The following is a 25,422-nucleotide window of genomic DNA, read 5'->3' on the forward strand; positions in this document are numbered from 1 at the left end:
AGTACCTAGCTGGGGTGGAGGAGATGGCCAGGGACAGCACAGACACGGCAGAGCTGCAGCCAGCCTGCCTGAGAGCACAGTCATCATTAGATGGTGCTTCCCTAAGTCCTTGTTATCCGCAGGGGCACGGCTGGTGCTGGGAACAGTCACACGGAGATTAGGTCCTTAAAGAGCCCTGCCGCAACCAAGCAAAGTTTGAAAACAAAACCTCAGTGTGTAATCCCAACCGTGCTGGCCGATCCTGCTGACCGGCATTTCTTCCTCTTCCTGTCAGCTCCTGAAAGATCAGAGCGTGAGTAAAGCTTGCTTTCTCGCCGTTAAGCGATGCTTGATCCCGCATGGTCGGTTCGTGCAGCACTGTGCTGCGTGCAGTGCTTGGGCTCTGCTCCCAGGGTCCCTTCCACATAGTGCTGCGGATACCAAGCACCGTATGAGTTTGGCAGGAGGAACAGGAGTCTTGCAGGGTTGGACATTTCATTCCATGCAGTAGCTCTTGAATAGCCAGGGCAGTGGGGAGTTGAAGGCTCATCTACATGTCCAGCTTTCAAGGAGGGCTTGGAAGATCATCCAGATATGGCAGAGGTGATGGTGTTCAAGGTCAGCTGTAGGAAGGAAAGCGTTTTCCTCCCCGTGAGGGAATCTTGTTTCTTAAAACAGCAGATTTCCAAGATGGAGAGTTGTTTTTGGAGGGGATGTCACTTCTTCCCAAATGCTGTAGGGGAAGGTGTTAAAGATGCACCTGGTGCTTTCTGCAGGAGCCCTCCAAAATCTTGCTCCCATGGTGCAAGACTTGCAGCCTTATGCCCTGTTTCTCCTCTCTGCTCTGTTTCCTCCTCCCCTCCGGGGTTATTTGTCCCTGAGCCCTCCTGCAGCTCCTCTGTCCTCTCCATGTCCCGGTTGTTAGGTGTGGTGTCTGCAGGGACTGAACATGTCAACTCGGGAAGTCTCTTGCCCTCCGCCTCTCCTGTTGCTTCAAAAGTAATTTTTATTTCTCAGTGCATCTGGTGCACTTGCTGATGAAGAAGTAATCATCACGGTTACTTCCCTGCAGACTTTGGCTCCCCGCTGTGTCAATCGTGTTGCTGTAAAGCCTCCGTGGCGTGCTGCGGGATGGGAGCTGGAGCAGGGCAAGCAGGCTGAGTGACTCAGGCGCTTAGAGCAGGAGAGCTGTCAGGGTTGATAAAAGCAGGACAGGGATGTCTGAAACCTTCACCGAGCTGTGTGAGACAGACCGTGAGGGAAGAAGGTGGGGGTGACTCCGGGGAGGAGCAGAGCAGCTCCCCAGGGCAGTCTCCCACGGGACGGGGGAGCTTGTGGATGCGGCAAGGACCACTGCCACCCATCACTGTCGGCCTTATCAGCATCTGCTGGCTGGCGCAGCACAGTGGGGCACGGATTGCCTCGCAGCACCAGCACAGCCTCCCTACCAGCTCCACGTCACGCTTCTGTCACCAGAGCCCACTCAAACTGCTCCTGCACCACAGTTGGGAGAGTTGGGGGTGAAAGTCCTTTAGAGGCTGAGAGGCAAATGGGCAGGATTGCTTTTAGCTAGGGATGCAGAGATGGGAAGGGCAGGCTGCCTGCTGCTGGGAGGCGGGAGCTCAGAAAGCATCGAGGGCATCGTAGCTGTAGCTCCACAGCTGCAGCAGTCCAGCGCAGAGCAGCTGGCCTGGAGTCTGAGTGTTGCTGAGGCTTCCCCAGGCCACCTGGGGTTTTTCCACCAAGTCTGGTGTATTTAGACTGAAAACTTAAGGCTGGGACCGTCTCGTTCTGTGTTTGGGTAGTAATCGGAGCAGGACCCTGAGCTGTAGTGTAGCGTTGATGAGTATTTGTATTCCCACAGCCAAAAATCCCCTGCTGTGGCCTTGTGCGATAAAGCACAGATTGAAATCAGAGGACTTTGTTGTTTTGTGTTTCTCTGTGTGGGTTTTTTTGAAGAGTCCATGGTAATGTAAAATCTTTAGAAGTCTTTACTCTGAATAGAGCTCACATTAGCTAGGACAGAAACACCACTAAAATTATTTTTTATTGTCTTGATTGTGCTAATTCTAGGAAAATGATTTTAAGCATTCTTTCAGAACATAGCCCAGCTAGAGAAAAAGTGTTAGCACTTTCCTTAATATTCCTTCTTTCTTTGTGTTAGAGGCATTTGCACAAAAGTTTGTGCAGGGATTTCTGCCAGGGCCCCATCAGAAGTCCATCTATCTCTGTTTAAGCGAGTGAGAGCATTTTTTCCAGCCGGGTGTTTGCTGATGTCGGCACCAGTCATGCTGCATTCCAGACTTGCTAATGACACTGGAGCTTCTTTGCAGCTACTCCTCTCACGTGGCCAGAGAGGCTGCAGATGTCCTCAGGAAAGGTCACTCTTCCTTGCAGAGAAAATCTGTCCTAGCCCAACCTGGTATGGGCCCATCTCACCTAAAAGCAAATGAACATTTGCATCACAGCTGACTCATCCTGGCTGTACCTGATCAGGGCAGTGAAAGGTCTTTTTCTTGTTGCCCTTTTAGGAAGGGATTGTGCTGTGTCTGAAGGTATCTCTTGTCAGTGGCAGAAGCAGAATACGTGAGGTTGGGTGTCTGCCTGCCTAAGGAAGTCATGTTGTCGAGATTACTTTCTAATAGAAAACAGCCTTTTAAAGCTAATCCTTGCATTCCTCCTCATCTACAAAAGGTTGAGCATCAGGCGGTCTGCGCTGCACTGGTGATGGAGACAAGGATAAGCAGCTCAGAGTAGAAGTTGAGGGCAGCAGTTTGGAAAGCAGGGCAGTAATATGGAAAGGGCAGAATAAGCCCACAGTAATTTGATCATATTGGGTTTTGTGTCCAAAGCATGTCCACGTGGATATGCTTTAGTTGCTTCTACCTCCCTCAGCTTTTCTCTTATGCTTCCCAACCTAAGTAAGTGAATCTGGCAGTTATTAAAAACACAAACTCCAAAAACCAAGCAAATGAAATGAAAGCCCTGATCATTTCCATTCCTGTTCGTCTGCTGGGACAGACGGATACACATGTGTGCACACACACGACACATTCCTTTCTTAGCTGTTCTGGCACTTATACCAGTGTCACTCAGGAGAATTTAGGTCAGGATTTCTGGCAGGGCAAAAATTGCATCCCACAGGAGAAAGTGGATACATCCACCCAGTAGGGCCATGCAACCTTTTCAAGTGTCCTGTCCTACAGCTCTTGTTACAGGAGAGGGAACAGATCTAATCAGCGGCTACATGGAATTAACCTTTCAGCATCTGAAATCATGGTTTCTACAAAAAGCATTATCAGTTAATCCCCACTCCTGGCATTGTGTGGAGAAAACAGACCACTCTTGCTAGATTTTGGGGTATTCGGGCTGTAATTACTCTGAATTTTGGGTCTCTAGGTCAGCATGGAGTACAGGGTGAGCAGAAAGCCTCCTTGAGCAGGCTGCCTCACAACCTCCATATTTACTTATTGTGTCCTGGGGAGGGTTCGTTACTTGGCTGCTCAGTTAGGGACAAGAACATGGATCTGCTTTGGCTGAGCAAGGTAGGGAGTGTGAATCTGCACAAACCCTCACGAGAGTCGATAACAGACTGGGGGAACATGGTCTATGAGGAGTGTTGTAATTAGGACAGGTAGAAGCTTTGCTCTGGCTGAGGCTGTTTTAATAAATCCGTCATAAATTAACAGGTTTTCAGATGTTGGCACAGAATTTGGCATCCTGTCCCTTAAGGCTGGCTGCCTGCATGATACTTGTGACTAGCGCATGTGAACTGCAGTTAAATGTCTCACTGTTTACAGTTTTAGCTCAGAACTGTGTCATTGCCAAATTCTCCTTTTGCCCATAGAGATGGCATTGCATTATCTTTGGCATTGCAAGCCTGTCGTGTTCACCTCCACAGAAAAAGGCCTGCCCTGTTGCCGCTGCAACTTGCCGTGCTGCTCCATGGGCTCAGCTCCTAACAGACATTTACACTGCCTTAACCTCCCTTTCTCTTGAGATGGTAGCAAAGATTGGTCACTTATCTGCTTTCTAGTGCCAGGCACTGCTTAAAGAGTACTTCTGAAGGTGCTTTCGTAAAAGAAAAATCCCCTCTGTGATTTAAATGTGTATAAGTTACTGGCTGTAATAAAAAACATGCTGAAATAGATCAGTCTGGGAAAGCTAACTGAGGTGGAATATTTGCCTAGGGCAAGGCAGGCTTTCTTTTTGTTGGGTTTTTTTCTTTGTTTTTCTTCCTTTCTCTTCAAGCCTTACCGCGTCCTCGATGGAGGGCTGTGATTCAGTGTCACTTGGCCTGGATGCCCTCTTTGGAAGCCAGGGTCCGTGTGAGATGTGTGGTCCTTGCCTGCTGTGCTTAGCAGGCTGCAAGAGCTCCCTGGAAGGTGCTTTTAGTATCTGCACCTTTAATCCTCTGACCAGCAGCAAGTTCGTTGTACCATGGCGTGAAATCTGAGACCTGACATGGACCAGAAAGATTTGGGGTCCTTGCTCAGAGATAAGTGAGAGCATGTGGAGTTGGTGGCATGCAGTTAGCCCTTATCCTGGTAGTCAGGTAGCTTCTCCGCAAAGCCAGAGCGAAGGGTGCTGTGGCTCAAGCAGGAGCACGAGGACAAGGCTTGGTCTTTGGTGAATTTAAGTGGTGCCAGAGAGGCACCGCTATGGGAGAAAGTGGCTGGAGGGGTGGGCTTCGGTGCGCAGCAGGGAAGAGATGAATGGGAAGCAGTGAAGGGAGCCAAACAATGGAATAGAGAGGAGTAGAAGTAGGAGGGGAGCTGGGGACATCAGTGGGTTGGCCACAGGGAGAGAGGCTAGGGGAGCTGCCTTTGCTCTCTGCTGTTGGGCAGGTCCTAACCAAGAGCAGAAGGGTGTCCTGTGCCTTGGAGCATCAGCTCCCCGGGCTCTGACAGACATCTGGGAGCAAATCTTGCAGTGGCAACTGTGGGCATCACCCTCCTGTATCACTGCATCTGCCTGCTCCCCTGCAGCCAACTCCTTTGGTGGCTTAAGCTAATGCATGGAGGGACTGTTGTGTCCTGTTCTGACATCTCGTGGTGTTTCCAGCCGAACGGTGGAAAGCCAGGGTGGCAGTGCTGTGGTGTGCCACAGCAGGAGTCATGAGCGTGCTTAGCAGAGCCCAGCCAGCATCCTTCCCTGCTCGGGGTGCTGCATTACCCCCTGGCAGCCCCTCAGTAGCTGAGGCTGAAGCACATCCTGCAGAGTTATTTTCCCAGACTGAAGATTCTCCCTAGGAGGTGTCAGCCCAGATGGAATTATTTTTTTTTTTTTTTTTAGTTTTTGAAAACCAGGAATCCGTTTGTGCCCATTAAGCTGTTGCTTTCTGAGCAAAACAACAACACAAACAAAAATTGGGCTAATCCTCAGTTAGTAAATTCTTATATTCTGCCAAGTTCTTAAAAAAACCCAAAAACCAGAACACCCCAAACCCAGCCACCCACAAATCTTTTTATTTGCAGCTTCATTTTGCTTTCCAAAATGCATTGAGAATGAGGTTTACTGGGCATGGCTTTGCCCTCCACAGGACAGGAGGGAGGGTTTGGGTTGGACACTTAGTTATCAATCTCTGCGCTTCCCTGTTTGCCTTCTCCCTTGTGTAAACTCAAGGAGCGAGGCTGCCGGAGGTGGTCATGCGTCCGATATTTGTATTCACGAACACAGTGCTTTAACATTTATTCTCCTGGGCTTTAATGTACTTTGCTTGGTTCTGTATACGTGTGGTTTGCCTGCCGCAATTGTAATATTCAACAGACACCGTAGGTAGAGGAAGGTCAGAAGCATCAACTTTCCATATGACCTTGACAGATTCAATCAGCCAGTGAAAGTTGTAGAATTGGATTATGGGATTTGCAATGAAAAAGTGGTTTAAGGGACAAGAGAAACTACACTTGGTATTTTCAAAAGCTAGCCTGCTGTAATAGCAATCAGGAGGGACAGAACTGAGGGAGACAAAAGATGAAAGACATATTAGAAGTTTTATTTTGTTTGGGGTTTTTTGTGGGGTTTTGTGTTTTTGTTTTTGGTTGTTTTTTTTTTTTAATACAGTACTTGTGCAATGTTGTTCCAGTGACTGGCATGATTTTTTTTGTAATTTATTACAGAAGAGAAATCAATGACATGCCTGTGTTTCTATCATCCAGGTAGAATTGATTTCTTTACTTACAAATAGTCCCACACTGAAACATTCACCCCCAGGAATATTAACATTGCAGGATGTCACCTGTTTCGCCTCCTACTCTAAATACATGCAGTGATCCCAGGGCTAAACATGCTCCTAAATGTGCTCTCTTTACCGGGCACTAAATGCTTTCCCTTGTAATTGTTATCGATCAGTTGCTTGAGCAAGTCTGTGGCCAGGGATGTCTGTAAAAGCTTATTTCACTTGGAGAGAGCCTGTATTTGATACTGTATTAAAGAAACCAATTTTATTGTGCTTTTAACATTCCTGAACCTGGGAGAGTAATGCAATAATACTTGGAAGACATTAGAAATGATCAGTTCAGTACTCTAAATTGATGATACTCTGTTTTAACCTCATTTCAAATATGTGATGGTAACAGACTGATACGGTTCACAAAACATAGCCTAATCAAAATGTATCAGCAGATACAAAAGAAAAGAGCTCGATGAAGTCTTTATTCCTCTCTTTTGTGGAATGAGATTGCTGTTCATTGCAAGTAGTAATCTCTCAGATAAACATGTTTTTCTGCTCTGTGGCTCTGCAGCTCATAAAAAATATACTTTGACAGTGCTGTACTCTTTTAATATCTATTTCTTGGGCTTGGTAAACACTGTCCATTGCTTGGAGCAAGCAAAAATGTTCCACAAACCAACAATGTTAAAATCAATACACGTTTTTCATTGAGCATAACAGGGCATACCATTGGCCTGAATGAAGAGAGCTTGGCAGGAGAACGGAGCTGGAAAGAGTTGTCAAGATGTAAAAATATAATGAAGGAGCTACAGGGCTTTTCCCCAACAAAATAACTGCTCTGAGTTTCTAAGAACCTTCAAGTATAACAAACAGCTTGGAATGAAAATCCTGCATGAAAGCAGGAGGACAGCCACGACCTCTTTGTGCTGTCCTGGGGAAATTCAGCAGAACATTGTTGTATTCAGCAATGTGCAAAAGTAAAACTTCACTCACAGCAGCTCTCAGCTTCCCTAATTGCCAGGTGAATGAGGATTTGGGAGTTTAGGCTGATGCCTGTGGCTGCTTTAGAGTTTACTGGAATACAGTAGTTTCATGTCCCCCTCGTTTCTAATTAAAATTAAAAAAAAATGGTGGGGTGATGGTACTTGTTTAAATACTTGTGCTCCATGCTAAGGAGCCATCCTTTCTGTGTGGAGCTGGGTTTGCCTGCTGAGTTCAGTGGTGTGAAGTTCTTGACAATAGCTTTGAGTAACTGTCACTGGTTAAGGTGATACCAGAAAGTGAGACGGGGATGTAGAAACGCTGCTGTCTCTGCTTTGTTTTTCTTTCCTGCTCTGGTTTGAGCTCTGTAACAAAAACAAGCTTGACAAACGTTTTGAGGCTGCAGACTTTGTAAGAGAGTCCTAGATAAGCATGTTTGAATCTCAGCAGAGTGCATCTGATCTTGAGAAACCCCCTGTCCAAGTGCTTTGCTGCTTTATACACACTATGTGAAAGGACCGGCATCTGCAGTAGGATCTGTCCATGCTGTGCATCTATTTGTCCCAGCATTTTGCATCTGATGTCTTGTCTCTTATCCTGGTGCGAGTAAAGCAATGTTATGTGCTCCGTATACTTCTTTTATTTTTCTAATGGTGAAATTGTTCGGCTGCTGAAACTGTTTGTGCCACGTGATGGGAATTGTGTCCCCTGCTTGGACAAAATGTTTCTGTTCCTCACATAATGCCTATTGACGGAGACCTGTCCAGTTGTACGATAGGTAGACGACCAAAGCCCTGTCAGCTTGGCCACGTGCCGCGGTGGGTGTGCATCTGGTGGCGAGGGGCAGCTTGCTTTCCAGTCCTGTGATGGAGGAGAGGGCTTCAGCAAATTTATTCCTGCGAGCCAGTGGCACGCAGGGGCACAGGCTCTTCAGCTCGTTTGTGATAGAGGTTGGCTTTCATAGACAAAGGCTGGAATGACAAAGAGATGGAGGTGTTACAGGTCTCTAGCAGTGTTTGTTCAGCAGTCCCCTCAGCTGGCTGTTGGCAGCTTTTGTCTGGACTCGAATACATTTGCAGAAATGATGCTGACGTTTTTCTTCCTCCTGTCCTTCCTTCCATCTCCCTGCAAAGCAAAAAATACACCAGCAGAGCAGTCACATGGGTGAGACAGGGAGGCTGAAGAGCGCAGCACCTGTGTCCTACAGCCAGGGATTTTTTGTCTCTGTTTCCCATTCCTTCTGCGTTTACTGGACATGAAGAGCCTCACTGGACTGAAGTGGCTGGTTTTGCCCAACTTGCCTTTTTAAGGTTGCAAAGGAATATAATTGTTTTAATCACAGAATCATAGAATGGTTTGGGTTGAAAGGGACCTTAAAGATCATCTAGTTCCAACCCCCCTGCCATGGGCAGGGACACCCTCCACTAGACCAAGTTGCCCAAAGTCCCATCCAACCTGGCCTTGAACACTTCCAGGGATGGGGAATCCACAACCGCTCTGGGCAACCTGTTCCAGTGCCTCACCACCCTCACAGGGAAGAATTTCTTCCTTATATCTAATCTAAACCTACCCTCTTTCAGTTTAAAGCCATTACCCCTCATCCTATCACTCCATGCCCTTGTAAACAGCCCCTCTCCAACTTTCCTGTGGGCCCCTTTGGGTACTGGAAGGCTGCTGTAAGGTCTCACTGGAGCCTTCTCTTCTCCAGGCTGAACAACCCCAACTCTCTCAGCCTGTCCTCATAGGAGAGGTGCTCCAGCCCTTTGATCATCTTTGTGGCCTCCTCTGGACTCACTCCAACAGATCTGTGTCCTTCTTGTACTGGGGGCCCCAGAGCTGGACGTAATACTCCAGGTGGGGTCTCACAAGAGCAGGAGTGGAGGGGCAGAATCCCCTGCCTCGACCTGCTGGTCACACTGGTTTTGGTGCAGCCCAAGATACAGTTGGTGTTAAGCCTAAACCCCTACAGAAATTTATTTACCTTCTGGTTGGCCACTTAGGGCTCTGCCCCACAGCTGTAGGGAAAGCAGAACTGGGCTGACTGGGACTGTGCAAAATGCACCAGCCTCACTTCAGCAGGGTGAACACAGCATGTCTGCTTGGTTTGCTCCGAAGGCTTTCTAGCTGCCTTGCACTTGCATGTGCCACTGAGCTGTGTTTTGAGCTCTCAGTTCAAAAGGACCCAAAACTCTTGTCAGAGCTGCCAGATGTCACCTGCTTTCATTTGAAATCATGCAAAACATCAGGGTTCACTCATTTCAGTCAAAATCAAGTCTAGGCTTGCTTGGAAAGGGCTTGACCTGACATTCATTGAAGCCATGAAATTCAGTCGCTGTTTCAGCGATGAGCTGGGGCTGCCTTGAGAGTGCTGGGAGCGTCAGTAGTCTTGGGAGCTTGCGATAGATATTCAGGTTTTTCCACTGAAGCTGTGTGGAAAGGCAGGTCTGATTCTTGTCCTCTGTTCCCTGACAAAAGACATGTCCCTCTTTGCCTGAGCAGCCCTGGGTTGGAGCTGACATGCTGCTGGCGCAGCTCGGAGCATCGTTCAAAACACCGTAAAATCTTGAAGAGGTTTCTGAACCAACTGCAAGGGAACAGAGTTGGGCCAAAATAACATCTGGGGTGTTTTAGCAGTTTTCTTCTCATCTGTCTGAGCGGGCTCAGGGAGGTGGCTCTTTGGACCCAGAGGTGGAAGTTCAAAGAAGTTAGGCAAAGCTCATCACAGAGATGTTGCAAAACTATGATTTGTGCTTTTTATGGGCTGTTTGAATTCCATTTCCAGCAAATTATCTATTCATGAACCATACTCTTTACTAGCTAGAACACAAATTTCCCAGGGTCTATTTCGTCTGTACCTGGAAGCTACCAGATTAACTGTAACTAGCATTTTTATCCACATACATTGAAATTGAAACTTCTGTATGATAGGAAGTTTACATTGCTTCCCTTCAAGGCTGATTGCCATCTGGTAATGCTAACTAGAAGATATGTTTTGCTTTTTCTTTTCAGCTATGATCTGTTCACAGCAGGATCCACACCATAACAGCAGTCTGGGGGTTCTCTATAAACGGGTGTTACACCTGCATTTGAAAAATGTCAGCAAATAGCTATGCTGTATTTTTTTATTGCTGTTACAAGTAACTTCAGATCACCAGCTTCTTTCTATCCAACCTTGTGTACAAATGCCTGCCCCGGGGGTGCAGAGCACTAACTCTCCAGCATCCCTACAGGGTAGAAGAAGCAGTAGAACTGGAAAGCCTTTGAGATGGGTTATTTCAGAGAAGTATGGAGGATGGAGTGCTAGTGTTAAATTGGGAGTGTTTGACGTGACACAAATCAGTTTCCAAACAAGACAGGGAACAAAGCATAGGGGAAACTTCTATGTGACAACCTGCAACTGCTTGGAAAACTGCGTTCAGTGGCAGCCTGGAAGGATGTGCTTGGCAAGACTATTCAGTCTTGTTTTGGTTCATTCTGATGACTTGAATGATGGAATAGAGAGAGCATGCTTGTTAAATTTGTAGGGTTTTCTAAGCTGGGAGGAACTACAGACACTTTAGAGAACCAGGTGTGTGGAGTTAAAAATAATCTTGACAGGTGGGAAAAATAGTCCATAGAAAAGGGGTGTGAGTTCAATGAAAGCAATACAAAATACTACATTTAAGCGAATCAGCTGCATGATACAGGATGCAGCATAGCTGGGTAGACAGTAGTTCTGGAAAAGGCTTGTTGAGAGTGAATCAAAAATGTTACACTGGTAGAAGGAAAGAAAATGCCATACAGGGATATATAAGCAGCAGCAGCAGCATCTGCAGGACGTGAAAAAATCTTCCTCTGCACAGCACTGGTAAGGGGTTAGTGGGAGCGCAGGGCCCGTGCGTGCACACACGTCAGCCAGGGGTGAGGGCTCATGGGGGAGCAGGCTAATGAAAGGCTTGGAGACTGTGCTCACAAAGTTGAAAGAGCATGGTTTGCATAGTCTAGAGCAGAGAGGTTTGAGGAAGGGGGATAGATGTGACTGCAGCCTTTAAGTATGGGCCCTTCCTCAAAAAGGAAGGGAATAATTCCTGTTCTGACCCTCTGGGGTAAGACAAGTTTTGGGCTTCAGTTACAGGAGGAGCAAAACTGCAGTTGTGAATCAGGAAGAGCTTTACAGCTGCAGGGAGAGTGATGCATTGGAGGCCCTTGTCTGGGAAATGCACAAGTAATAGGTACGAAGAAAATAGGTGGAGTTAATCAGTGTAGGTGTAGGGGTGGTGTCTCACTTCTCCAGGTCCTCCTAGACCTGCTTTTTAGGATCCTTGTAGGTGGGCTAACAGCCCTCCATGAGCACACATTCGAGGAGTGCTTTGTACATAATTACGCTTTAAAAGCTCTCTGTAAAAGTGAGCCGCTCCAACACTGCAAGGAGAAAAGCGTAGCTATTAAGCACAAGTTATCTGATGTGCTGTGCGAGGGTCAGTGTTCAAGGGAGATTGCAAGGCTGTGCTTCTCACTGACTCGGTTGGCAGCATAACTTTTAACATTTCATTAGCCTGTAGAAAGGAATTGCAGATAAGTTATGTTCAGAGCTACGCTTTGAACTGCAGCAAGTGACAACTTGGCTGCGTGAGCACCTAGCCCTGAGACGTAACACTCGCTAATGATCAGTCTGAGTTGTCTACGCCAGCCTCCTTTGTTTTCCAGTTGAAAACATGCTATTTCCATGCTATTTGATGTTGTTTGCCAAGCAGAAGGTGTTTGCCTCAGCAGTGAGATGGACAGCTGTCTCCCTCCCTCCAGCACAGCTCTCTACCTGTGCGGGAAGAGGAATGTGATGCAGCGTTGGAGACTGCAGGGTGAGCCGGGCAGTGCAGCCAGCATGCCAGTTGCTCAGCCCTGGAGCAAATTGCTTAGGAGCAAACCATAGCAAGCACGAAGCACTTGAGTTGGGGTGGTGGATGGACAGTGTTCCTGACACCCTGGTCATTTGCTTTCCTGGGAGGGCAACTTTGAAGCTGCAAGTCCCCAGAGGGGCAATGGGCTTAGAGCTTGGGCTTTAGCAGGTACCAAGTCTGCTTCCCTGTGTCCCCCTTTTCTTAAAGAGAGCAGATAGCAGTAGGAGTACACTTGGAGTGGCATGTGCTGCTCGATACATGTTCTCAGCTGTGCTGCATGGACACAAGGATGAAGCCCAGAGCTTTGAGCAGTCTGGTCTCTGCCTGCCCTCCAGATGTGGATGCAGACACCATGGTGGCTGAGGTTATATTGCATATGGGAAAGCCAGGCGGGGCTCTGGCAGGAGCGAGGATGCCCAGCCAGGAGAAGGCATCTGTGTGCATGTGCTGAGTGGGATGGAAAGCAGAGAGCGTTTCATGCCTCAGCGCGGGAGTGACAGGCACTGAGTAAGCAGGGCCAGCGCATCTCTGAATGTGCCTCCCCACTGAGTTCCTCTTGGGGGGGGTGTGGAAATCTGCTGTTTCATGCAGGGAACAGTTATGTAGACAAGCTGTGTTTTGGTGCCTAGTTTTGTGCAAAACATGGAAATCCTTTCCTGCCTGGTCTCTTCTCATTCTTTTTGCTGTCAGTCATTGCACATGTCATTAGTGTCTGTGGAAAAGACAGCACAGTCAGGGCACAAGCCTACTGCAGCCTCCAGTGTGTGAAAAGCAATATTAGCTTAAAGATTTTTCACATGAGAACTGCTGGTGATTGACAGGACATACAGTGCAGTCATTAAAATCAGAAACGTGTCTGCTCTGGAACCCCTTACTGGCATCCAAGATTAAAGAGACCGTAACAAACTGCATTACTGGTACAAACGTGAGCAAGCCTTGGGTTTGTGCTGGAAGCCTTGTCTCTGCAGCACAGTTCAGCTTCCTTCAGCAGCCAGCGAGAAGAGAATTGGTGTAACATGCTTAGGGTAAGTTCATCCAGCCTGGTGCAGCATGCAGCATGCTCTTATTTGCATCCCTCCGAGCTAGGATGCAGATGACGATGTGCAGCCCAGCAGACTCCAAACAGCCAGGTGTAATGCAGGTTTTTCCACTGGATTTAAGTGTGTTGCACTTGAAACAGCTGGCTTCGTTGCACTGCAAGCTGCTGTCACGTTAGCTAGTGTCAAATGCCAGCCATTTACAGTATGCGCCATCACAGCATGACTTAAGTTGGCGACACATAGTCAATCACATGCCAGCAGCCTACTGTAAGGGTGGGGGAGTGTGTGGGAAGAAAGAGAGAGAAGATACTCTTATAAAATCTTTTAATGATTTATTTTTAATATCCATTTTTCAAGCCTCGGGAAGTGCAATCCATATGCTTTTCCCTCCTGGCTGTAGTTGGCAAAGAAGCTGACAAATATGGCCCTTCAGACTCCTTCCATTTTGTGAGGAGCCAGAAAATACGGCTATATTTAGCGTGTTTCCAAGGCCAGCAGCAGAGTCTGTTGCTGGGTAGTGATTCCCTGGCTGCAGGCTCGTGTGCCACCCAGGGCAGGGTGGGAACGCACCTTCCCTGGAGTCAATACTCCTGCTGAATTAACAGCACCAGCAACAAACTCCTCCAGTTACAACAGTATGGCTGCACTGGTCCCAGCAGGCTCAGCACCACTTACTGACAAGACTCAGTCTGTGAGCACCATGCCCCTTCCCAACACACACAGCAACCCACTCTAGGTGCTAGGATGGCACTTTTTGGTGCGACACTCAGCTTGGAATGTGTCTCAGCAGGTCTCTGGGCAGGATGCTGGGACAGTCCTGTGCCCTGTGCTGAGCATTTGATGTGCTGGAGCCACAGCTAGTCACCGCAGCAAAACTACCTTTTAGCATAGAGATGCTCATCTGAAACTTAGGGGCCTGACTCATTTTCTTGTATTGTATACCTGTGTGGCCTAGGAATAAAGTGGAGTTGTCCTTACTTGTCCCCAGCCCGGTATCCACACGGCAGATCTGCTACCAGTTTCCTGTTGTTTTCCCTGCTGGGTTGCAGCTGGTACTGAGAAGTGAATAATGGCAGTTCCTTTGTCCTTCTGGTGGCTTTCCTAGAGCTGAAACTGGTCTTGAAGAGTGTATGTGTTGCTGAGAAGTACTGAGAACTGTGGGTGTTGTGATGGAAGTGTAGAAGAAGGGATCACCCCTACTAGTGTTGGAGTTCAGAGGATGCTAGAGGTGCCCATCACTTTAGAGCAAGACATCTTGACAGCTGTTTCGTAGTTGGGTGTCTAAACTGGGAATGTTTTGTGTCACTCCGTCTCATCATCAGTTCCTAAAATTTATTGTCAGAGATGAAGAACCTACTATGGTGTTGGAGAGGGCAATCCAACTCAGCTGTGGCTTCTAACCAGTCCTGGTGAAACATAGTGGTGGTTGCTCAGGATCAAAGTGATGGCAAGGAGGAGCTAGACTGAAGGTGTGGTTTTGAATCAGAGTGCAGCAGTGATTCATTTAGTCTTCCTGGAGCCCTAGAAGGTCTGACAGCCGTGCTGCACTGCACAGCCTTCGCTCTAGCAGCAGCATCTCTACAGCTCTCAGTTCCTTGCAAATACATATCCTCATTGAAACCAGTAGTACTCTGTGTGGCCACTGTTTTCTGCTCACAGCTCTGTCTGCAGGATCATGGCCTTGTGCTGTATGGTTGGGGGTTTTTTTTTGTTGTTGTTGGTAATAAAAATGTTCTGTTTGTAGAACCCCCTGTTGGAATTAAACAAGTTCTGTTTTGATAAAAAAGTAGGACAAAGCTTCACACCAAGCTGGGATGGCTGGTATCAATGACGTGCAAAATTTCAGTTGGAATAGTAAAGTCCTTTTCAAGTTAAAGAAGGCCCTCTAAGTGTTGTTTACAAAAAATAGTAGCTCTTTTTTAATTCTTCTCCATTTCCTGCAGTGCAGAAACGTCTACAGAGACTTATTCCAAATTTGGTAGAAATTATTGTTTTCCCAACCCAAAGCACTTGTGCCAGGTATCAACTAGAAGGAATTTCTGAGGCTAACATGTAAACCTTCAAAGGCTGGAGCTTAGGACAGAGCAGCTGCCTGGCCATTGACAACCAGCTGCTCTGCAGGGTCTGCTCCTGGTCTGCAGTAACCGAAGGAGCCCCCAAGAAGTTGGGGAATTGGGGTGCTGCAGGCGTGCTCTGAGCCCGAATGCTGGGCTTTTGTTGGGTCCTAGGTGATGGGAAGGGCTGTGGAGAGACCTGGTCCAGTGCAGCTGGAAAGATGCCATGAGAAGGATGACCCAGACCTACCTAGTGCTGATGAGTCTCCTTCTTCCAGTTTAACACGGTTATTTACCTTGTAGTAGTGCTGGGTCGGCTGAGCATCAGCCAGCTGCGTTGTGCCGTTTACCCTCACTTTACACAGATGTAAGAAAGTGTCTGGTGATGAAGATTCATTTCCTCAGGGCCTGTGAGCAATTAACTGGCTGCTGGGGCTGTTGGATTGCTGAGAAGCCAAACAATGGTATTAAAAAGCCTCTTTTTCAGTTGGGTTCTCCAGAGCCGCTCTTCAGGACTCTTCTAGGAGCAGGGCAGAGGGTTTCATTCCACAAAGGCAGGCTGCTGAAGTTTGGGAGTGGTTTTTTTTTCCTGTCCCAGCGGGTTTAGCCCATCACTTCTTGCATTTAATTATTTGCCTCTAAATAACAACGGGGAGCTAGGAGTTTTGTTTAACTCTCTGATCTCCTTGGAGCAGATAAGAGAGGAGCCTGTTTCTCTCAATACTGCATCATACAGCCCCTTTCATGCTGCAGTCAAGCTCTGCAGCCCTCTCCCCGGTGAAGCTGTTATCCTCAACAGGGGGATAGGGGGGGCAGAGGAAATCACACCTAAAGCTTGCAAGTCTTAGGCTGCTGCTCTGCAGTGACCTGCCCCTCTCCTGGCATACCATGGAGCCTGGCCAGAGGTTCAAAACCAGCCCCTGCAGTGGAGCACCGTGTTGGCTTTGTGCAGCAGTACTCACACTGTCCATTGATTCCACCTGTATGTTTGTACAAGTCTTAAAAATGCCCAGGGGAGCATCCTGGATGCAGGCAGGGGCCCATCCCAAGGTGTGTCCACCAGTCTGAGCCCAGGGTGCAGCGGTGTGTAAGGAGCACGTGCCTGTGGACATGGCTATGGGCTTACAGCTCTGCTGCGCGTGATCCTGCGAATGGGAGCGTGTACGTGGGGTCACCCGGTGTGCCCCTTCTGGAAAGCAAACCTAATTATACTGAGGCTGAGAACTCAGTGTCCGGCCCTTGATGAGAGTGCCTGGGATAGGGTAATGGATGGTCCTGCTCCTTTGCTGGCTGCAGGAATGATTATTAGTTATCTGTTATCAGCTCTGTGGCCTCCAGGTCTGGCCTTATTTTAATATGCTCTGAATAGCTCCAAAGAATTATTTTCTCAAAAAAAAAATCACCATTTTTGCGTAAGTTATTTGCAAAACTGTGTTGGGTTTGCATGGCAAGGTTTTGGTAGCGGGGGGCGGGGGTCTACAGGGGTGGCTTCTGTGAGAAGCTGCTAGAAGCTTCCGCTGTGTCTGATAGAGCCAATGCCAGCCTGCTCCAAGATGGACCTGCCGCTGGCCAAGGCCAAGCCAATCAGTGCCTCTGTGATAACATATTTAAGAAGGAAAAAAAAAAAGCCAGAGCTTTTGCAGCCGGAGAGAGGACTGAGAAGGTGTAAGAAACTCTGCAGACACCAAGGTCAGTGCAGATGGAGGGGGAGGAGGTGCTCCAGGCGCCGGAGCAGAGATCCCCTTGCAGCCCGTGGTGAAGACCATGGTGAAGCAGGCTGTCCCCCTGCAGCCCATGGAGGAAGGATGAGGGGGTGTAGAGATTCCACCTGCAGCCCATGGAGGACCCCACGCCAGAGCAGGTGGAGGCACCTGAAGGAAGCTGCGGCCCCATGAGAAGTCCATGCTGGAGCAAGTTCCTGGCCGGACCGGTGGACCCGTGAAGAGGGGAGCCCACGCCAGGGCAGGTTTGCTGGCAGGACTTGTGACCCTGTGGGGGATCCCACGCTGGAGCAGTTTGCTCCTGAAGGTCTGCACCCCATGGGAGAGACTCACGTTGGAGAAGCTCGTGAAGGACTGTAGCCCGTGAGAAGGACTCCATGCTGGCGCAGGGGAACGATGAGAGGAGTCCTCCCCCTGAGGATGAAGAAGCGGCAGAAACAACGTGTGATGAACTGACCGTAACCCCCATTCCCCGTCCCCCTGTGCTGCTGAGGGGGGGAAGGTTGAAGCTGGTAGTGAAGTTGAGCCCAGGAAGATGGGAGGGGTGGGGGGAGGGGTTTTAAGATTTGATTTTATTTCTCATTACTCTGTTTTGCCTAGTAATAAATTAGATGAATTCCCTCTCTAAGTTCGGTCTGTTTTGCTCGTGACGATAATTAGAGAGTGATCTCTCCCTGTCCTTATCTCAACCCATGAGCTTTTCATTATACTTTTTCTCCTGTCTAGTGAAGGAGGGGAGTGATAGAGCGGCTCTGGTGGGCACCTGGCCCCCAGCCAGGGTCAACCCACCACAAAAACTTAAACATAAATTTGCATAAAATGTTTCTTGTATTCTGTATCTTGAGGAGGGGAATGCCTGGCGGGGGGGGGGGGGAACAACCCTTATTTTTCAATAATTATTTCATCTTAATGACAAAATTAGTTACTTGTTTTCTGTGTTCAGTGGACTATTGGTATTTATCTTCTTATGTCTACTTACAAACACTATTAAAGCAAGGTACGGTTTATAGATCTTTTTTAAAAGTGATGGTCTTAGTTGATTTGAGGTGATCTGTAACATTAGTGATCCTTTGCTTTTTAGAAGCCAGTGGCTTCCTCAGTGCTTGTGTTTATTGGGGGAGGAAGTAGTCAGTGATGCAACATGCTGTGGCTTTTGACAAATGAAAGCATGAAGGGGGAAATTGTTTCAGTTCTTCCTCCTGTGACTCCCAGCTCTCAGCATCTTGGTCCATGTATGTTGAAGATCAGAGGTGCTGCTTTACAGAGCTGTCTCTTAATGTTTTACTCAGTGCAGCTGGGGAAGCGGTGGAGACAGTTTTGTTTCTTGCTGTCTGGTTGTCAGGGCCAATTAAGTGGTCTGGTGTTGGGAGGGAGGGGAAAAACAACCCGCACAAGAAAATGGGGAAATTTTTTTTTGTTGTTTCTGGAACTGTTGCCACTAGCTTCTGAAAATATTGGTATTTGTGTTAGATTATTTTTTTTCCAACAATCATTTTAACATCAGGAAGCGTAACTTTTGGGTTTAGCTTGATAGTATTCCTGTAGTGTTACTGCTGGAGAAGCCACGCTGCTCTTCTCTTCACCTAAATATTGCACTGTTATAGAAAAATCACAAAAGAGGTGCAGTAGCTACCAAACTGCCTCTGCCTAGATGATTGTGTTGTTACACTAACCCAAACAATCCTTAATTAAATTTCTCTGGCTGCTCTGCCTGTTACATTCACTGAAATGCTGTTTCATTATGTTTTTTTAGGGCCGGTGTACCCGAGAAAACTGCAAATATCTCCACCCTCCTCCGCACTTAAAAACACAACTTGAAATAAATGGACGCAACAACCTGATCCAGCAGAAGACAGCCGCAGCCATGTTTGCTCAGCAAATGCAGTTCATGCTACCAGGCGCGCAACTACAGCCAATTGTAAGTTACAGCAATGAATTGGGTTCGCACTGCTCAGCGTTTCTTTCCTGTTTGCTCATGGAGGGCCCAGCCCTGTGTTTGAGCCTGGGTAGTTGGCCATGCTGCATGGAGTTTGGCAGCATCTTCCAGAGGGATGTCTGATGCTCTGCATCTTCTTGCAAGCTGTGGCTTTCCTTTCCTCTGATAACTAAGGACCTGCGAGATTCAGGGATCAAGTGGAAGGGTCTTACCACCAGGTACATATTTGACCAGTTAATTCATGTACATCCCAGAAGTCCCCAGGTGGTTCAATTGCAATGGATCCTATTTTGGATAGCTGTTTTACACTGGGGTGGGGATGCTGGAGTTCTTCCACACTGTGGCAAGAGGCCAGCTGATTCCCTCGGACTGGATGCATTGTACTGGTGGGCTAAAACTGGGGAAGATGAATCCTACCCAGACCTTTAATACTTTTTTTTATGTCTGGGGGTGAGACCCATTTCATTGCACTTGTCCCAGCAGAGAGTTGTGATAATGTCACAGCCCTGTTGCTTGTTTTTAACAGTAATGCTGTTTTATACTAACAGCAGGGAAGATTTGCTTCTCTTCAGGTAGGGAGGGAAGCCTGTGGAAGATGGGTGTTTGCAGAGCAGGTAGTTCAGAGAAGCCTTCACCATCAGTCCCTGCTTTTGCCTGTCAGTTAAAACAGGTTTTCAGGCTGGAGAACCCTGTTAAACCAGGGAGAGGATGGCTTGTGTCTGCTGGTTGGTGTATCTGGGAGGGGGTGACATTTGTCAGCTGAGTTTGAGTCTGTCGTTATGTATATTTTAAGAAATGTTAGAGGTCTTGAAGCAGCTCTTCAGTGCTGACAAGCTGCACAATTTTAACTGAGAGCTTAACTAGGAGTTCTTCATTTAAAGTTGGGGCTGAATATCTTTCCTAGGGCAATGTACACTTGATGTGCAGTTGTTGGGTGAGGTTCCTTGTGCTGTGCCACACGGGAGGTCTGGCTGGAACCCTAGGACAACTTTTCTAGCCTGAAGGTGTACAAGTCTTGCAACCAGCCTGCACTTGGCTTCTCTGCCCAAGTGGGGCTTCAGACTCAGCATCTGTCACCCCCGGCTTTGAAAAGCTCAGGTGTCTCTGGTTTGGTCTCACAGGAGACTGGTGAAGGGTTCTTCCATCTTGGAGGCTGTTGTGCTGTTTGGCGTAAGAGCTTGCGATGGAGCTGTGTTTCAGTGGGGAAAGCTGGCCAGTGTCCCTTCACGATGGTGCTCTGCCACCATATGCCGGGGCATTTCCCCAGTTTGGCATGTTCCTCCTGTCTTGTGAAGGCTTTTCCATGTTCACCCTCACTCTAGTCATCCTGTGTTAGCAGCTTTATCTTCACCCTGCCATGTAAGCTCAGAAAATGCTGTTTATGCTTCCCATTTTGAAAATGGAAAAGTGAGGCAGAAGAGAAAATGAGCCACAGAAGAAGTTTTTATTTGCTCTGCACCTTAAGTTCTAATCTGCTGTAATCTTTGCACCTCTTTTTGTGGGGTTTAAAAGTACATGCACATCAGAAGGAAATCCTGAATTCCCACAAAATGGTAGCACTGGTTTCCTAGCCCTGTACCAAAAGCAAACCTTTCCTGTTTGGGGTTTTCCTCTGTGGGGAATTCACAGTGGACACTCTTTGGCTGGCTATTCAAAACATCTTTGGGATTTCCTCCTTGGAAAGTTCCCATCTTCCCATTTTGCAATCTTGCAGGTCCAGTTCACTCCTGCAATTTCACTCCTGCCTTTTAAATTGCCTCTGAGACTGAATCTGTCAGTTTGTCTGGTTAGTGCTCTCATTTCAGAGGTAACCTTATCTGATGGGAAAGGTCCCTGGTTTCTAAATTGTGCCATGAGGGAGACATGGGCAAAGAAGAAAAATAAAAATTAGTTCTGCAATGACTGCTCCCTTCCTGCTTTCCCACACTTGCTCAGAGTAAACGAGCTCTTGGTCTAATTCCTGCTGCCCAACTTGCTCCACACCAATTTCAGGACAAACAAGAGATTGCTCTTTCACCTGCCTTTGATTTCCTGAAGATGCTGCCAGTGGAAGCAGGCTTTGAGAATGTTTTTTCTCTCTAAATGAGAAGGGTGGGGCCTCCTTCTGGCTACACATGAAATTCTTCAAAGCAGAAAGTATTATATCAGATGCAGGAGCAGAACAAATCCCATGTGATCAGAAAGCTGATCAACGGGATGCCTGCTTAATTGGGATGCTTGCCAGAGACGAGATTTGGAACAGCATGCTTAATGGCACCAAACAATAGGTGAATGCTTAGACATTTTAAAGCGCATTTTCACCAGGAAAGCTACCATGTTAAAACCAAAAAACAAAAACTCGCACACAAAAAACCCACAACAACAAAAAAAGAAATGCCAAACCAGCACTTGACATAGCAACTTTTCACCACGCTTCCTGAAATGGCATCGAATGTGTCTGTGAGCTTGCATCTAAACATTCACCACCAGATCTTCTTGCACCACCACCAATCTTCCTGTTGAACCAAGAGCCAGGACCCTGGTGATGGTTGTTTAATGAAAGCGCTGCTCGGAGAAGAACCCTGTCCCAGGTGGGCTGCTTGCTGTACGCTGCTCATGGAAGCCTACTAGGTGTGAGTTAATAGTTGCTAGCATGACCCTATTTCTCTGAAGTCTCTGGTTGCTCTCTGATGTTGCTGCTAACCGTTTGTGCAAAGCTGAGAATCACATGAATGTTTGGTGCCTGTGATGCAGTTTTAAACAGACTGCTTCGTACAGCCCTTTAAAACAAGTCAGGCAAGGACAGGGAGCAGAGTATTTGCTCAGCATGGTGTATTTGTCTGGGAGAGACCTTGGAGAGACCATGTAGGTACCGAGTAGAAAGGCTGTAGTAAAATTTTGCCTTTGAAAGTCCAAATTCACCTTGACTGCTGGCTTTGGTTGAGCTGTGCTGGAAGCTCTCTGGGCTGGTTTTGCCTCTGTCTCTGTTAGACTGTGTAAAAGTAAGGTTGAAAGTGGGTAGAGCTGGGCTCTGACATCGATATGGAGAGCATTTTGGTCAATGCTGTGTCTGGTTTCTCAGATATGGTCACTTTGAGCTGTGTGTGTGCCAAAGCGAGACCACCCAAAAAGTGCTGCACCCTGGGCCTGATTCCCACCCTCTCCATTCTGCTTTGTCCCTGTGCAGCAGTGTGAGACAGACATGTGGAGCTGGCCATGGAGGTGCTTCAGCACAGGCATCTGAATTGACCTGGTAGAGCAGAGCAGTGGCTTGTGTGGTGCTGCCCTGAAGAGGCGAGTGGGTAGAGCAGAGCAGTGTTGACACACCTGCCTCTACTCCTGCCCTGCAGCTGCCTCTGCTGATGCCCTGGGAAGTTGTTTCCCCTCCTTCTTGTTTTCAAGCTCTTCATCTTTTCTTCCCGTCAAGGTCGTTGTAGCCAGGACTATCTTGACAGCTTTGAGTCACCCTCGCCCCTGAAGACAAGCCAGACTTTAACCTAGCCCTGCGTCCCCTCCTGGGACAGCGGGATCCTGCTGACGGAGGAGTTAAAGTACAGGGTGAGCAACTCTTGGCCGGTGATGCTTGGAACAAGTGCTGGAGCAGATTTCAGCAGGTGTTTTGGGCATGCATTTGTTCCATACAGCAAAAACCTGATCTGTATCTCAGCCTCTAGTCCAAGGCACACTAGGAATGAATACACACCTGTACCCTGGCCCGCCCGGGAGCGGGTGTCTGTCAAGAGACGCATTAACACCTGACTTTTGACACAACAGGAGCCCACAGATGAGAGATCCTTTGTGCTAGGAGTGTGTCTTTGTGGTCTGACTGGGGAAACAAACGTGTGGTGGTAGGTAGCTGGATGCTTTGGCCAGTTGGATTCACTGCAGCTTGCTCAGCCCTCACATTAGAGAGGTGGTTTTACAGCCAGCTCCATGCAGTTGCATTGGAGGGGAACACAGGTTTTTGCTTTTTCTGAACAGCATCAATTATATCAGGGTCTTTAGCCTTGTCAGTATGAGATCTTTATCTTCTACATTTCTATCACCAGACTGTAATAAAAGCTGCCACTGTTTCTGTGTGCTTTCCATGTGTAGCTGCTTAGCAGGGACCTATCTCTCCTCCTTCAGGCCATCAACACCTCTGTATTTTTACTGGGTCTCTCATTTTCAGACTTTCCCTTCTTAGGGTCTGAGGTAACTCAGAATCAACACTTCCCAGCTGAGACAGCGCTTGTGTTTGACAAAACACCAGCCGCTCCTCTGCCTTCCTCTTCACACCCACTCTGTGTTTCTTCTCTAGCTTTAGCACAATTTCTGCTAGGCAAATTGAATGCAACTTCTAGTTTGTTAACAAAATCAGCTGTTCCAGGTTCTGTCACTACTGGTGGTGACAAATGCCCCTCCCTGGGACGGTCCCTTCTCTCTGCTCACACCTTCAACCCGACGGCTCGTGTGCTCAGGGTCTGTGAAGAGCCCAGAGCTGTTGAAGTCCTTGGCAGCTCTTCCCCTGAGCTGTGTTCTCATAACAGCCCTTTCAGCTTCTTTTTTATTATTTTATTATTTATTTTATTTTTACAAACATTTTAATACTCAGTAAACCTATCTTGTGAGCTGCTACCAGTCTGAACCCCTCTGCTGCTGTACTGTAACCTGTTTCCCTCTGCTCAGGAATTACTGGTAGTGTCCACATGTGCTACGGTTAATAAAAGTTAGTTTGCAAGGAAACCTGCTGCTGTATTTCCTGAATTTGCAAGGCGAAGGGAGCAGAAGGATAAGTTCTTATACTTTGAATCCCTCTGTTTTGCCCTAGAGCACACCAGCAACTGAGACTTTTTTTTGTGTACAACCGTAATACTGATCTGTCAGGTCTCCTGGCTGGGTGGAATCACAAGAGGTAGATGGGCAGTATGTTGAGGATAGCAGTGCTGTTTGGAGTAAAAATTACAGTTGGGATCTGGCTGCAAGGAAGAAACTTGCTCGAATTCCCTCAGGACAGGCCTGGCACGGGGGACCTGCACAGACGTAAAGAGAGGAGAGATTTGGCTGGCAGCATCTTTATTACTAGTACTGATGCATGAGCCAGACTGGATTTCCCAATCCAAGACAGGCAGTCGGGGCTGGCAATGAGCGCAGCCCATCTTTTCCCCTCATCAGCCACAATAAATACAGAGCTCCCTGATGCCAGCTTACAAAGGAGCAGTTTTCAGTGCGCTTAGCACTCTTCAGACTTAAAACCCTAGCACTTCTGGGTTTAATGTGTTGAGTGAGGTCTGCTCCTTCTCTGGCTGTGCACTCACTGAAAATGCCTGCATGGCTGCCGTGTGTCAGTCCCCTGCCCACAGGCAGGGTGTGGAGCAGAGCTCTCGCTTTCAGTCAGCAGCACCAGGCGCACGGTTTAGATGAAGAAGCAGTTGTGAAACCTTGGGAATGCGGTAGCAGATGCCAGGTCACTGAAATGGGTGAACAACCAGTGGCAGCAATTAAAAACCCATCATGCTCCTTCATGCACCCCTCTGCAGGTCTCCAGGATCGCGAGTAGATCGTACTCTGCAATTGTTCCTCGTGGACGTCTTCCCTCCGCTCACTTCAGCTTGGGTTCAGATCCATTAGCCCTTGCCGATTGCTCCCAGTGAGGAGAGAGGCTGCTTTTGAGTAATGGCCTTGGAGCTGGGGACTGTGTTTCAGGGAGCAGGAACTGCCTCCCAGTTTGTAGTGGCTTTGGTGAAGAGGGTGGTATATCATCTCCTTGTGAATGTTTTGCATGCCTTCCCACCAGTTTCTGGTGAATTCATTCAGTGTGAGGTGTTGCAAGCCCCCAGCCTTCCTCCCTGGCTGCATAAATGCCCTGGCATCCTCCGCTTGAGCAGTGACAGGAACATCTCCCCTCTGTGTCAGAAACAGCTAGGTCCTTGGCCTGGCTCCTGGTTGTGTTCGAGCCCAGGCAGAGAAACCTGCCTTAAACGATCTACTGAAATTTGGAGTAATGTCTGTGCCACACCTGCTCTGTCAGGGTACCCAGCGCTCCTGCTGTATTAGGTGCTGGAAAAACATGGGGTACATTTGCCCACACATTTGTGCAAGTCACACATGCTGCAAGTTGTGGGCTACTACAAGCACTTCAAACAAGTGCTGACAACATGTCAGGCCCCAGCATAACTCTGTGCAGACTGGCCAGGCTGGAGAAGCTCCTTAAAATAGCATTTACAGTGCGAATGGTGACAGAAGTTCAGCAGATGCCACTGTAATTACTGGTGCTTGCACAAAAGAAAGCAGTCTAATGGATGCTGCCTTCTCACTAAAGTGTTCAGGGAGTCACAGCATTTGAAGATCCTTAAAGAGCTGTTCTAGCAGCAAAAGGTGTAAAATGTCTGGGAGCCACGGAGAGTTGAAAGAGAGAAGAAAATTATTTAATAAAGGGTCATGGACTGGAGGATCTCTGGGTTTAATGGCTAAAGTCTCCCCTCAGCTGAAGCGGGGTTTGACTCAGGCTCAAAAGAAGGAAAATTGGAAAACCCTCCCAGAGAGAGGATTATTTGGTTCTGCTACACTTAAAGCACCCAGAGCTGCTGATTCGGGAGGCCATGTCTCATTGAGAAGAAAGCAGGAGGTATGCTGGCAGCAACCTGTCATCCCCTTTCCCATCAACTGAGGAGCTGCTTGCTGTCACTCTGACCTTAGGAAGG

At 47.9% G+C, this 25,422-nt stretch overlaps 1 protein-coding gene across 14 annotated transcripts in view; it reads left to right on the forward strand.

Annotated features, from left to right (window-relative positions):
- MBNL3 (muscleblind like splicing regulator 3) overlaps positions 1-25,422 on the forward strand; it is a 99,015-nt gene that overhangs the window by 45,875 nt on the left and 27,718 nt on the right. For 13 of the 14 annotated variants that reach the window (XR_008578937.1, XM_054839200.1, XM_054839209.1 and 10 more), the window contains one exon: positions 18,578-18,742. Coding sequence is in view for 13 of the 14 variants with exons in the window: in XM_054839200.1 (XP_054695175.1) it covers positions 18,578-18,742 (165 nt within the window). In the remaining variant the exon portion in view is untranslated. Of the gene's footprint in view, positions 1-180; positions 293-18,577; positions 18,743-25,422 lie in introns of those variants that run through there. The other variant, XM_054839208.1, reaches the window with a different exon arrangement.

Source organism: Grus americana, chromosome 12 (assembly GCF_028858705.1).
Source record: "Grus americana isolate bGruAme1 chromosome 12, bGruAme1.mat, whole genome shotgun sequence".
In the NCBI taxonomy this organism is placed as follows: domain Eukaryota; kingdom Metazoa; phylum Chordata; class Aves; order Gruiformes; family Gruidae; genus Grus; species Grus americana.